General features: G+C 39.7%; 1 protein-coding gene across 11 annotated transcripts in view; it reads left to right on the top strand.

Moving 5' to 3' along the window:
* Nucleotides 1-13,356, top strand: part of LIMCH1 (LIM and calponin homology domains 1) — a 305,875-nt gene that overhangs the window by 215,951 nt on the left and 76,568 nt on the right. For 7 of the 11 annotated variants that reach the window (XM_038400176.2, XM_038400174.2, XM_043513922.1 and 4 more), the window contains exons 9-10: nt 5,448-5,483; nt 11,762-11,888. In XM_038400176.2, the coding sequence (XP_038256104.1) occupies nt 5,448-5,483; nt 11,762-11,888 (163 nt within the window). Of the gene's footprint in view, nt 1-70; nt 416-1,900; nt 2,207-2,749; nt 3,059-5,447; nt 5,484-11,761; nt 11,889-13,356 lie in introns of all 11 variants that reach the window. The other 4 variants (XM_038400177.2, XM_038400184.2, XM_038400172.2 and 1 more) reach the window with 2 other exon arrangements.

Raw genomic sequence — 13,356 nt, 5'->3', positions numbered from 1 at the left:
TGATTTTTGTTCTTGGTTTTTCTTTTGTCTTGTAACTTCCTTTGATTCCTTTGTTTCTGGTTCTGACTAGTGAAGAAAACCTCAAACGCTCCCAGGATCCTGAACCATCTGCTGAAATTGCAGTGGAAGCAGCTGTTCGTGATGATTTTGCTAGCCGCAAAGCAAGAGCATACAAAAAGGCTTCTAGCCCCAAGCAGAGGTTTGTGCACTTTGGGCCAGTGACTGAGATTGATCAACAGAAATGGGAGAAGCTTTGTATTGCCAGGGCCACATCCAACAGTGAAATCACAGAGGAGACTGGGAGGGAAAGTGCTGAGACACAGACTTGCCATGAAACCTTTGCATCTGCCACTGCCTGCAGCCTCACTACCATTGGACATAATAATGAAGTCTCCAGGCCACAAAATGATTCCAGGTATTGTGACAAAGTTCCTGCGCTACCTTGATGGGTCTTGCACTTATTGGCAGATTTGCTCACCTTGGAGCATCAGGGCAGCCCTCAGCTTGGCCGTTTTTCTGAATTCACAGTCCAGGTCGACTCCTCCTGTGTCTGACCAGGAGTTGGGAGGATTTGGGGGGAACCCGGGCCCGCCCTCTACTCCGGGTTCCAGCCCAGGGCCCTGTGGAATGCAGCTGTCTAGAGTGCCTCCTGGAACAGCTGTGCGACAGCTACAACTCCCTGGGCTATTTCCCCATGGCCTCCTCCCAACACCTTCTTTATCCTCACTATAGGACCTTCCTCCTGGTGTCTGATAATGCTTGTACACCTCAGTCCTCCAACAGTCCGCGTTCTCACTCTCAGCTCCTAGTGCCTCTTGCTCCCAGCTCCTCACACGCACACCACAAACTGAAATGAGCTCCTTTTTAAAACCCAGGTGCCCTGATTAGCCTGCCTTAATTGATTCTAGCAGCTTCTTGATTGGCTGCAGGTATTCTAATCAACCTGTCTTAATTGTCTCCAGAAGGTTCCTGATTGTTCTGGAACCTTCCCTGTTACCTTATCCAGGGAAAAGGAACCTTCTTAGCCTGGGCTAATATATCTGCCTTCAATTACTCTCCTATAGCCATCTGGCCCACCCTGTCACAGTATTTAATGTCATTGTCTAGGAAACAGATTGCTGAATCCAAAATGAAGCTGCTTCTTGCGGGATGCTGATTTGCATGGGGAAGGATGGCAGGATGTAGTTAGGAGCTCCTTATGAACACAGGCTCGTTCAGCATTTTTGGAGCTGTAATAAATTATCTGATGCCTTCACAGAATTTAAAGGAGAGAGAGAGAGAGAGAGGGTCATGCAGAGCAACATTGTGCAAACTTATTCCGAGAGTCACACTTGAATTTTTGGTCGGTATCAAATCACTAGTTACACAAGGGATCTTATTAGCTATGCCTGCTTCTTTTTTGCATTCCAAGGGCTTTGTTTCATAGGCTACTTATGTATTTGAAGTTGTAGTGCAGCTTTCACTCCAGGTTCTGGCAATACTGATTTTTTTTCCCCCCTTGAAGATTGTTTTTATTTTTCCCTTGAAGACCTCTGAAATCTTCTGAAGTATGCCTGTTACAAGTGAGCTGTACCAGTTATGTGACTCTGTTTCTGGCATTTAACTAGGAAAGACTTACAGTGCTAAGAAGTTACACACTTTGACCAGAATTTACATTTAATTGGCTTCAGTTTCTTTAATCATTCAGCCTGTCATCATAGCAAGAAACTGCTGGTTGACACCACTAGCAAATTACTCGGTCAACTAAGTTCATTTATTCTGAAATGTTAGTAAAATTAGATATAAAAATGAAATGGATCTCTCTTCTTACCACTTTCATATGTTTCACTTCACCGTGGACTAATTTTTCATTATCCGTCTCCTCTTTTCCCCCTTGCTCTCAATAATCTTGTATTACTAGTGAAGTAGCAAGGTCAGGTACAGATGAATATTGCCAAGGAATCCAGTTGGCTGCCTGTATTGTCTCTCAGAACCAAACTCCACGCAGAGTGAGTGAATGGCATGAAAGCAGGGAGGAAGAGCTTGATGGGAGTTCACCACACAGTCAGAGAGATGATGTGATGACTAGAAGGTTGGGAATCTTTCAGAGGCAGACTAGCCCGGTTTGTATGCCAAATTCTCCCATGTCAGTGGCCCATCATCCGCTGCAGCAACAGAAAGAAGTAATTCATAAGAGAGACTTGAAGACTCCACAGAAAGCAGAAAGGTCAGAGAATGGATGCCAAAACCCAGAGCTTTCTGCTTGCTTTGCGTGTAATGCTAACTGGGTCAGTCTGTAATGTTGTCCTACTCCTTTAAAAAAAAATTAAAGAGGGAGAGAGAGAAGCTAGGATGCATTTTACTCATTTCATATCCAATTGTGGCATGTATTCAGCTCATGAAATTACTTACAAGAATGCATCCTGTGAACATGAAACAGCTTGTTTTCTTCATTACACATAATGACTTGGATTGCTAATTGCAGTTTAGCATGAACATGGTTATTCATCTTTTTGGAGGGGGGTTTTGGACAATCCATAGTTCTTCAACCAGATTTTATTAAGACTTCTAAATGAGTAATTGCTTACCTGTAAATATGAGCCGCATAAAAAAATCTAATTCCTCATTTGCTTAAAAGAATAGTATATGTCATGCTGTTCACCATAGTTGCCTCTTGTTCACAGTTCCTGTGCTACTGCTGCTAAAAATGTTAGTTTTCCATCTTTTTCAATGGTCTTCTGAGTAATGGTACCCAAAATTGCCTCAGCAGCGGTTTTCCCTTGAATTGCACAATGGAACAACATCACGGAACAGTTTCGTCTGTCTCCGTGGGCTGCAATGTGACAAGGGATGAGAGCCATGAGAAACTGAAAGATCATGACCAAAGTAGGGGTGGGACAAAACACCAAGTGAGAATTCCAGATCCAAGAAGAGATGACATGATGGCAAGAAGAACTGGAGCTTTTCTAAATCAGCCTGGACCAAGTGTTAAACAGTTCCTTCCAGTTCCTTTTTCAAAGCAGCAGAGTAGCCAGGAGAGAACTAAGGAACTTGTAAAGCCTGAAAAGAAAGTGAAGAGGTAAAGTTATTTTGTTCCAATAGTTTTTCCTCACTATAATTGCATCTTAGAGGCGAGTCTCATGTTTCACTGAAACATGATAGTTACTTTATAACCTTCTGTTTCCAAAATATATCCACAGTTACACTAGATAGGGTTATTTATAGAAACCCTCATATTTTAGAACATAACCAACCCCTAACTGAGGAGTTTAAGCAGAAACTGCCCTTCCCCCCCCCCCCCCCGGGGTAGATTGTTCTTCCATTTTTATCCAATTCAGGATTCTTGCATCTTCCTATAAAACACCTGGAACTGACTACTATTGGAGACAGGATACTGGACTAGATGGATCACTGGTCTGATCCAGGCTGGTAATTACTATAGCCTAGCAATACACTAATAGTAATTAATTATAATTTACCTAGTCATAATTAAACACATGTTTTCCATCAAGAGAACCAGGAAAGTCTATACTGATTTGAGGAGGATAAATTATATTCAATAAACTCTGCAGGGCTGGCTTGGTATCAACTACCAAGCAGAAAATGTTGACTCTGGGACTAGATCCCTTCTAATCAGGCTGTGGTGCCTGTAAGCACATTGCTTCCGATGGATAGGGCTGCATGGGAGGAGTGAAGGTTAGCCGTGTGAGTGACAATAGTTATACCTGCTGACAATCAAGATTAGCTCCAAACTGAGCTTTGAAGGTATCTTGCTGTTCAGCTTCTTGATGGTGGTTGAAATGCAAAGTTTGTGGTTGAAAAGGAAAAGATACACACGCGTAAAAAAATGATATCTGCATCATTGTCCAGATTCTATCCTGAGAACCTATTTCCATAGTCCTATATCTAGCTATGATGGGAAAGGCTTGTCCCCTGAGTGGAGACAGAGTAATTTGAGGTTGAAAAAACCTAGTGCTGGTGTAGCTTAGTTAAAATAAACTGTGGTACTTCTGGTTTACATCTTTGGATGAAACAAAGAGGGCTGACATTCCTTCTAGGTTGAGGGAGCAGAAATACAAGCTCTTGCCTCACTATCAAAATTCCACTATGTGTGCCCCTAATACATCTAGCTTGTGAAATTCTATCCATTTGTTACTTACTGATTCATCTGACTGTATATCATATATGTGTATATAATAAACCATTTCTCATAATTAAAAACTAAAATTTTAAATTGTTTTCTTAGCACCACCACCACTGGGTCATTCACCCCTGAAAAATGTCCACGAATCTGTGTTAACAGTCCTCAGAGACTGGCAGTGCAGCTTCAACACAGAGAAGAAAAAGAGCAAGAAAGACAACATCTCTCTGATACAGGACAAGATGTGGCTTCCACTATTCACATGAGTAGTCATAGTCTTGATCAAATTCACCCAGATCAAACTTCACGGCTTCAGGAAGTTCCTGAGAGAAACGAAAAAGTGGTGTCATCCAGAGATGAACAACTGCAAACGTGAGCTTCTTACAGAATGAATCACAGTTTGTGTTGTGCAGCCCTCTGTGTCCTGTTAAGAGTGTGTGCACACTACAGAATTTAGGTTTTGCACTTGCCTGGCTTATTTTAGGGTGGACTGCAAACACTGTGTGTCAGTATTGTACTCTTTTGAAACAAATAAAATAGTTGCAAGTGGGGCGTTGATTTCTTTTCTATAGTCAATGGAAGAAAATGTTTGATTATTGAAAGAATAAAATGCAAAAAAGGCTGGTGAAAAAGATTTTCAAAAAGTTCTGTCTGGAGTTTCCAGAAAAAGCAAGATACTGAAATGTGTGTAGATTTGTATAGTTTGCTTTTTCTTGAATAGAAATTGATGCTGGTAATGATGCTGATTGGTGTTCTGGATATTCTTCCATATTCAAAACAAATACACATGTCATATGCATGAGTCTAATAGCAAACTATGCACTTTTGTGAATAACACTGGCATATGGTGTGTTTGAATTTAAAGGATGACTTTTTTCTCTTGTGAAAAAATGTGGAATATTGTGGCTCCCTCATTGTGCATGATACTTGTTTTACCTGTTTTCAGTACTGATGATTCTGAACACTGTATTATGGAATGTTTCAATAGAGTTATGTCAAGATTAATTGCATGTATCTCTGACAAATATAACAGTTAATCTAATACCATAGTCTCCATCAGGAGCTACTTTCTACAAACAATTTCACATTGTATTTCACCAGTTTTTATATTGTGGAAAAAATGATTTTGTTTCTACATAGTTTCCTTCGTATGATTGGGTAGGTCTCATTTGTTGTTTGTATAACCTCATGAGGGGCATGTTTCTTTTTCAGCCCACTTGATTGATGAAGAAGTTTGGGGTTCAAATGAAAATTGCCCAGCTGTGTTGCTTTAATTGCAATTGATACTGTTTTTACTAACCATCTAATTTTATATTTGGTCTTGTAGATTCGGCCCCAGAACTGCTGTGTCTGATGACGCAGAGTAAGTTGTCTTATGCTCACAGGGTTGTTTTAAACAACTTAAACTGCATGCTTTCCATACTTACTACTAATTTAAAATGCAGTTGACGCATTTTGCTGTGTTCTGACACATAAATGTTTCAGAAAAGCACTTGAAGGTGGAATGAAATAAGTGTTCATATTGCAGAAAAAAAACTAAAAAAACAGCATGACGCTAAAGCTGCTGCTTTAAAAAACTTGGTGTGATTTTTTTCTTCTCTTTTACTTGTGGGCTTGCATCACCTCTAATCCATTACTAGTAAAGGAAGTTAGGACTAGATCTGGGAAACGTCTTGGGAAGTTTTGATTCTGGAGTGGTAAATTGAGGAGTGACTATGTATCTTGATTGGTTGAAGAATAAAGTCAAAATAGTGTAAATGAGGTCCTTTGGTAATCTCCAAATATTAATTAGGAAACTAAACCTTAAATTGCTAATTACTCATGCCTTGCTAAAACCATTTCTTAAATCCTTTCCAGGTTAGGCCTATTATAACCTATACAACTTAACTGGCTTTCCTAGTCCCTCACTTTGAGATTTTTCTTAATTTAAGGATAGAGCTATGATGTAGGATTTGGTGTTTAGAAGAAAACTCAAGCACATTTTAATCTCAAACAAAAAAACTTCATTTAAAAATAGGTTTATTAGGTGAAAAGTGTAGTTATTTATCACCTCACTTATGAAATTCAGAACATTTAAAAGCAAAAAAATGAGTTGTTAGGGACATCTTACACTGTCCACCTAATAACTAAACTACATTCTTGTCATGTCAAAGAAATTCACGCAACCACCTGAATTCTGACTCAAATTAAATGCTGTTGATTAAATATCAACACTACATAGCTTTTTTCTTCTTCTTTTCTTTTTAAAAGCAAATTACATGTATCATGCTGCTATTATGCTAGAAAAAGACAAATGTGTTAAGACAAATATCAGAATTTCAATTTAGGTATTTTTAAAAATTATCTCTAACTCAGAAATACTGTGAATCTCCTTCTCACTTTGCAGAAAATTTCTCTTTTCATCTCAGAATAAATATGGCAACTTTTAAGCCACATCAGTTTTTAAAATCAGTTATTGGAGTTGCTAAAAGGGGCTTTAGAATGGAAAATGGTTGTACTTAGCTAAGTAGAGTTTTCTGCCACTCCATAATGTATTTGTCTGTAAACACCCACATATGTGCATATATGCATGTAAACATATATGGGAGAGAGACTACATAAAGGTGCTTTATGAAGGTTTTATTGGCATGGGTTTGAGATGGTCATATTATTTGAAAATAGCAATGTTATAAATGAATTATGCTGTTCATTCCAAACTAGGGCGACCAGATAGCAAGTGTGAAAAATCGGGACGGGGGTGCGGGGTAATAGGAGCCCATATTTAAAAAAAAGCCCCAAATATCGGGACTGTCTCTATAAAATCGGAACATCTGGTCACCCTATTCCAAACTCATGCAGATAAAAATCCTTTACGCTTCACTATTGTCCATTCCGGATATGCCACATTTTACAGGATTACTATTTTACCAGTGTTTTAAGAGATTTTTTTGAAAATTTGATTGCATTCTTCCACCAGAAACCTAAATGTCTTGGCCAGCTGGAATCCAACAGTGCAGGGCTCAGAGGGAGAGAAAAAAACCCCAAAAACAAATACATCTGAAATACTTTTTAAAATGTGCTTTTCTGTACATAAATATGCTGCAGCTCTTAAGTCCCAGTTCCCTGAGACCTGCCAGAGAAGCAAATGCTGTGTGTCCAAGTGGGAAGCTGGAAACTCTCCTTCCAGTGGCATAAAAACTCCTTTTTCTAGATCTGATGGGTTGATAGGTATCAGACCTTAATCTTGTCATTGGCGCAAGACTGAATATTCGCTGTCCTTGTCCTCAGGACAACATGGTTTGGTGGAAAGAAGGAGACGTTTATCTTGATTTCCCTAACTGCCCCACCCAGGTTAGTAGGAAGGACAATACAGCTCCAGGCTGTTGATATCCTCTCTGGGTATGTCTACATTGCAATTAAAACCCCACAACTGGCCTGTGCCAGCTGACTCAGGCTTGGGCTGCGGGTCTGTTTAATTGCAGAGTAGACTTACGGGCTCAGGCAAACTCCCAAGCTCTTGGACCCTATAACCTTGCAGGGTCCTAGAGTCTGGACTCCAGCGCAAGCCCGGAAGTCTATACTGGAATGAACTAGCTCTTCAGCCTGATCCCCAGTCAGCTGGCACAGCCCATCTATGGTGTCTAATTGCAGTGTAGACATACTCTCTGTGAAGACCCTGTGTTGTGTTTCTTGAGAAACTGCCACTTGCTAGTAGAGGCCCTAGTAGTACAGCTCCATTAGGAACTGCCAAGGAGCCAGGGATATTAGAACTGCTGTGGAGGAGCAGGGCCATCTTTGGATGCCCCAGTCTTTTGTAGACTTGCTGATTTCTGGACTGGAAAGTTCCTTCTTTGGGGACAGAGATCAGCATCATCCCCACTGGAATGGTTTGGGAAAAATGCAGTGTGGGGAGATTCCTAGAGTTTCACTGTTCTACTGGAGGAGTTGCTCTGAGCTATTGGCAGAAAAAGACAAGCCTGCTCTCATTTTCTTTCACTTCTCCTCCCCAGATTCTTGCCAGGCACTGAGATTCTCTTCCCCAGGTGCCCTTCCTTCTCTCTCTCTCTCACCAGACTTATGCTGCCCATAACCTTATCCACAGTGGAGAAGTGGGGCTTATTTCAGGGCAGGAGGAGGAAGTGTGAATATCTGTGCTTCTTCCTCCCCCTGCAGGCTTTACTGGCTACAGCAACCCAAGAGTTGACTGACACCAACTGAACAGATGGAGGGAGACATATGGAATGGTTTGGTCCTGTATTAAGTGGTGAAGAGCAGTAATGGCAGTACATCATGTTTTAGGGGAAGGTGAAGAGCCATTTCCTTTTAAGTGCCCAGGCATTAGAGCTGTCAGATTTTAGCTGTAGGGTGGAAGTTGGTAAGGGTATGTCTACAGCAACACAGCTGCACCACTGTAATGCTTCAGTGTAGACACGACCTACACTGACAGGAGGGGTTCTCCCATTGGCATACGTAATCCACCTCCCCAAGAGGCGGAAGCTAATTGAAGAAAGAATTATTCCATCGAACTAGCACTGTCTACGCTGGTGGATAGGTCTGGATAGCTATGTCCTTTCAGGAGTGTGGATTTTTCATGCCCTGAGATAGGTAGCTATACCATTGTAAATTCCTAGTATAGACCAGACCTGCGACATGTCTCTTCCCTCCCTTCCCCTTCCGTCCTGTTTGCACCAATAGTGCTAACCAACCCCATCTCCCCCGAAAAGAAGGCTGACACTTCCTGGTAGCATGACAGTTTAGTGTTGATTTTAGGTTTATGCTTCACCATGAACCTGACAGACATGTGAGGTGAGATGTGCTTGTTCACTTCAATTTTACACTCTGGCAGGCAGCTCACTTTTTTTTTTTAAATAAAGTCTTGACATGTCTATAAAACTATAATGCAGCCACATAACGAGTATCCTGTCTACACATTTCTAACAGATAATCACTTTCTTTCTCATAAAATGTAGTTATTCACCATATTCTCATTTAAATGGTGTACTACGAAGTTGTTGGGGTTTGTCTTACTAGAGATTTATGATGATCATGAAATAGCTATGTCAGTCCTTTGTTTGTGTTTGTAGTATCTGGGCTTCTTAGAAGCAGATGAAAAAAAATTTGGTACCATTCTCAAGAACAACTCTAAATTAGGAAAATAACATAACAGGCTTGAAAATAAGTGACGTCAATGCTAGGACACAGCCCACCAGAAAATATCTGTAGTCTAGGCAAGCTCTTGGCAGTGATATGTCCAGGTCTGTGGGAGAACACCAGATTCAATAGAGAGGTCAGTCTGCTGTCACTGAATCCCAAACTTCCAAAAAGAACTTGGGTGATTATCTACAGAACTTCCTTAGAGGTGGAGAACTTATGACAGTATGTACTTGACTTTGCATGATCTAACGCTCCCTCTTCTTTGCACCTTCTTTTCCCCCTATTCTCTTTCCAGTTGCATGGCAGCCAGGAGTTAAGCTAGCTCCATCTAATAGAGGCTTGAATGGAAGATGCCACCCATCTGCTTGAATGGGTGTTTGATTATTTTTTAAATTATAAATGAGAAGAATACTGTGGGGAACTTCTTCCCTAACGGCCATTTTCAGTTGATGAGAGACAAAAGTTTTATCTTTGAACAGTAGTTCATAGTCCAGGTTTCTTTTCCTTGCTTTCAAGATCATTCTTCTCAGGCAGAGACAACCATTTATGTCAATCCGGGACCTGTTCCACTACATCAAGGGGGATAAATAGCTTTCCTTAAAGATATTATATGTGGTGCTGTCAGTCAGAGCAGATAGAGCACAGTACGTTGAGATGCAGCTCCTCCATACTTCTCCCTCTGAGAACCTGACTAATGCTGTGAGGGAAAGCTAGCTTCTTCATTGTGTCTCCCTGAGTAAAAGTATTTGCCCAATTGCCATATGTTACAGGACTTAATTCCCAAGCGCTGTGTGACAGAGAAGCTGGCAGAATTAGATGCTCTTGGCAAGCGGGCAATTGAAATGACTAATCAGGCATTCGGGGAATTCTTTTTACTCCTCTGAACGAGAATTATTCTTTGTGTCTGCAGGACTTGGGAGGCTTATGAAACTCCTTTGAACCACTTGCCACAGATTGCTAATTTCTGTTATCTAAGACCTTATTCGTAAGCATTCACAAACTTCTTAAATTGCAGTAAATCATCAGAGGTGACAGTATTTCCATGTTAAAATTTTAAAATCCTCCACACTCCAAATTAATTTTTTGAAATGTCCCTTAGTGCATGGCATTTCTTTAGTTCATTAAATAAAACAAACAAACACACAAACCATATAGCCTTTTAGACTTTAGTATTTAACAATGCCCCATTCTGGAGTAACACAACCCTCAAGTTACAGTCAGTGGGGAATCATTAGGGTTTCTGCTCAGCTCTCTGTGCTTTTTTCAAAATTGTTAGTAACCTTAATAATAAGTTATGCTCAATGTACATAACTAAGGGTTATAGAGTGTCTTCTGTGTCTATGGGTAACTTCCATTAGTGTGGATAGGAATTATGGTTGTGCTCTCTCTATGCATTAATGGAAGACTATAAAAACATTTATTTATTTTTCCTGGGAAAAAGGTTAATTTGCATCTTGGTTCTTTGGATATAGATTTGAGCTAAACCTACACATACATAAGTCTTCATTACTGAATTTGTAGACTACTTTTTAAACTGTTTACATAAATAATTATGTGCACTGTTGCTTGCAGTTTTAACCATTTTATCTTCATTCTGCTTCTGCTGCTGATTGGCTCATTCTAGCTATAGAGGGGTTTTTGAACAATGCTGTGGAATTACCTCATGGAACTGCATGGCTTATTCTTTTAATGGCACAAATGAGGTAGTGTTTTGCAAGTACCAGGCACTGCAAAAAATAATATACTTAGTATCTTCATGTGAATATCTTTAAACAAAATTAATATACTGTAATATGTGATGTACTGTAATATGTAACTATGACCTTTTAACTCTCCAAAGATAAGAACAGAAATATAAAGAAATAGTTGTGGACTAGATCCTGACTGTTGTTGTACAGGTTTTATGCCTTTCCGTTATTAGAACAGACGTATTAATAGTTCATTGTTGATAATATTGTGATTCTTCATGAAAAATAAACTATAACACGACCATTCATACTTCATGCACTTCCCAGGGCAGATTCTCACAGTTTACTTACCATTGGCATTTAACCTGCAATGCTGCCTATAATACTGTACCTCTCAAACTTCTCTTGTTTTGTTATAAAATAAAATCCAATCTCTGCTACAGAGAGAGAAATCGGAGTGAAATCTCAAAAGTGATTCAGGAAGAGAGCTTCAGAAAGTTCGGCATTTTAAAGTGGCTCTGAGTAGAGTATTTTTAAGACATTCTCAAATTTTTAACCCTATTAATGGAGGACAAGTGATAATGGAAAGCAAAAGTTGCTGTCTAATATTAAAAACAAGGGATACTTGAGAAAGGTGGTGCTAATGTGCCTGCAGTTGTACATGGACCTAATGTGGATACCAATAAGTCCTTTTGATATACTCTGATTTTTGGAAGCTTCCAAAGAGAGCTGTATTTGATTTTGTTCTAGCACCTTCATGTGGGCTAGGTTTAAAATCAATATAAACTAATGATCTGCTTATTGTTCATCCTTTGTTTAGGAGTCTGAGTATGTTTGACATGAGGTGTGAAGATGAAGCTGTGATGCAGCCTCACAGCAAGGCTCGCCATGAAAAACTTCAACATATTCACAACCAACTGAAAGAGGATGAGGATAGATGGCAAGACGTGAGTACAGCATAATGTTGCCTCCAACAACAGCACTTATCAAGGCAGAGTATTCACTCCAGTAAGGTATAAAATGAACCTGTTAAATCCAGATTCACTGTGTAATCTCTTCAACAAAACAATCTGGAGTGAGGTTTTCAGGATTAGGTTTGCCACTAAGCATAAGAGCCTGCAGTTCATCTGGCATTGGATGACATGAGGCTGTGTCAAGTTGTTTTGTTTGAAAAAGCTGCTCTTACTTCCTGGAAAGCTTTGAAAAATGCTGTGGCTGGAAACAGTTCTGCTTATGCTCTTATCTGTTTTTCTGAAGTAAAAATTCTTGCTTAAATCCATAAATAACAAAAAAGCCAAATTAAACAATACAGAAGGAGCCCAGAATGGGCACAGTCCTAATAAATCTGAGTAAATGAAGTGTTATGCTTATAACACTCAGACAAGATAATGGTGGGTGATTTACATTTTTCAGTCCAATCCCAGGCAACAAAGTTACCTCCCAAATTTGCTTTACTTAAAAGTAGAATGCTACTCCTCCCTACTCCCCCCAAAAAACCCTCTCAAAACACCCCCTATGTGCGCTCTCATGTATTGGTGCTGATTTCCACAAATCACTGTAAACTCAGACATTCAAGAAAGCATTGAAACAGTGTATAAGTAAATCAGCACCAAAGGGATTAATACATACTCACTTTAGGAGCACTGGTTCTAAATGATTAATTTTGAATATCCTGTTCTTAAGATTTTTTTTCATTGGAAAGGAACTGGTCTAGTAACTTCCTTTATATATATATATATAAAACACTATTTTTAAACATTTGAGAGGCTGCTTTTAGTAGAAGTTTAATAAATATTAAAAACAGTTGGCTTATAAAACTAAGAATTGATTAGTGCAATAGATGCAGCATGGTAATAGCCTACTGATATCGGGGGGGGGGGGGGTGTATCTGTAAGTCCATATCAACTGGGGACACCCAATAAAGATTTATTCCTTCTGACTTGTATTTTTTTGTTTGAGAAGTTCTGGGACTCTGACTGCTGAAATGCAAAGCACCCTGAGCTACTCTATATGAATTTCCTGGACTGTCTCTTGATACTGCACACTAATATCTATTATTTGTTAAGAACTACTATAAATTCCCTTATTCAGTGTCCTTGCTACCGTAAGAACAGGGTGAGGACATTGTTTGTTTGTCTTCATGGGTGCATTATTGTTCATGATGAATCCACTTGCTAGTATATGCCCATGCAATAAGTTTGCTAGTGATTTGCAGTTTCATAGATTTCAGTTGCTTTCTTTCTGTCTCTGCTGACTTTAAAATAAGAAAACTTAAAACAAATTATATCCATTTGCAAAAAGAGGAGGCAAGTTAATCATCAGCACTTGCCTGAGCAGCACCATCATCCCCCGGACACAGGTCAGCTTACCTGCCAGAGTTCCTGGTGTGGGTCCCCAGGCTCTAGGCAGCATTCC

The sequence above is a fragment of the Dermochelys coriacea genome, chromosome 4 (genome assembly GCF_009764565.3).
Source record: "Dermochelys coriacea isolate rDerCor1 chromosome 4, rDerCor1.pri.v4, whole genome shotgun sequence".
Lineage (NCBI taxonomy): Eukaryota > Metazoa > Chordata > Testudines > Dermochelyidae > Dermochelys > Dermochelys coriacea.
This window is presented reverse-complemented; position numbering and strand designations above follow the sequence as displayed.